This window comes from Penaeus monodon, unplaced genomic scaffold (genome assembly GCF_015228065.2).
Source record: "Penaeus monodon isolate SGIC_2016 unplaced genomic scaffold, NSTDA_Pmon_1 PmonScaffold_172, whole genome shotgun sequence".
Lineage (NCBI taxonomy): Eukaryota > Metazoa > Arthropoda > Malacostraca > Decapoda > Penaeidae > Penaeus > Penaeus monodon.
The window spans coordinates 67,969-69,279 of NW_023646595.1; the positions used below are offsets into that span (position 1 = coordinate 67,969).

The 1,311-nt window shown below is 46.1% G+C and overlaps 1 protein-coding gene across 1 annotated transcript in view; it reads right to left on the reverse strand.

The window, feature by feature from the left end:
- Nucleotides 1-638, reverse strand: part of LOC119569620 — a 3,296-nt gene extending 2,658 nt beyond the window's left edge. The window contains exon 1 of the mRNA XM_037917693.1: nucleotides 67-638. Within this exon, the coding sequence (XP_037773621.1) occupies nucleotides 67-638 (572 nt within the window). The remainder of the gene's footprint in view (nucleotides 1-66) is intronic.
- Between the last annotated feature and the right edge of the window lie 673 nt (nucleotides 639-1,311).

The window sequence follows — 1,311 nt, forward strand, 5'->3', positions numbered from 1 at the left end:
CCACTCCAGTGTGGTAGAAAGGGGGGGTGCCACGGTGTAACTCGCTCAATTGGTAAATCTCCTTGCCTCTGAGTCAGGGGTTTGCAATTTACTCTCCGGCAGGTGAAACAGTTACGTAATATTCGGTCGACTAAGGGCCTACCCGCCACTATCAAATATTTCCTCCGTAATTCTGCTAAGGTGTGTTCTCTGCCAGAGTGCCTCGCATGGAACACATGAATGTCTTGAACTATTAAGGCGGTTACAGGATGATCTTTCGGTAAGATCAGCGGCCTTTTAGAATTCTGGTTGATATATTCATCAACTCTCTGTCCACCTACACGTAACATGCCCTGGTCATCCAAGTGGGGTTCCAAACGATAAAGGCGGCTTGCCTTCAAATTTTTTCTTCTCTTCAATATGTCCAACTCTTCAGCAAAGCAGGTCATTTGCACTTGTCTGATGATAACCATCCTTGCTGCTTGGATCTCCATAACGCTGAGGTTAGAGTCCTGGTATGAGCACTTTTTTCTGCATGCTGAACAGAATCTATGTAGCCATGCTACAATTCGCTGCAGCTTGTACCACAAGGAATATCGCTCAAACAGTGGGTCCACAGGTGCGACTTTCCTTGCGCCAGCTGCAAATGATACTGTCATATTCTTAACTTCAGGATCATCATTTGAAATCCCAGGAAGTTCCGGTGGAGGAGGCCAGGAGGTTTCAGGTAAGAGGAGAAATTCTGCCCTTCCTTCCAATCATTTCTTTGCATTAACTCTATAGCTGATAGACCTCTGGAAGCAGAATCAGATGTGTTGAGCTCTGATCTTACATGTCTCCACTGTTGGGGAGATGAATTTTTGTGTATAATCCCCACTCGATTCGCAACGAATGTGTGGAATCGACGGGAGGTATTTTTGATGTACTGCAGAACAATAGTACTATCAGTCCAGAACACGGAGTCATCAATAGGCAAAGAGAGCTCCTTCCGCAATTTTGCATCTGATGTGGCTGCCAGGAATGCTGCTGACAACTCCAGTCTGGGGATGGTGGTTGTCTTATGGAGCCAGTCTTGTTCTTGTCAACATGAGAGCACAGTGAGTGATGCCCGACACATCTTGTATCCTCAAGTAAGAAGCGGCTGCAAACGCCTTTGTGGATGCATCACAGAAATGATGTAGCTGCACACTGCCGATTTTTCCAAGATTCATAGGCACTATGCACCTGTTGACACAGAAGCCTTCCAATTCCCTTAGTTCACTGAGCCATGCATTCCATTTTACGGAATTCTGTGAGCTAAGCTCTTCATCCCATCCTCGTTGACGTCTCACT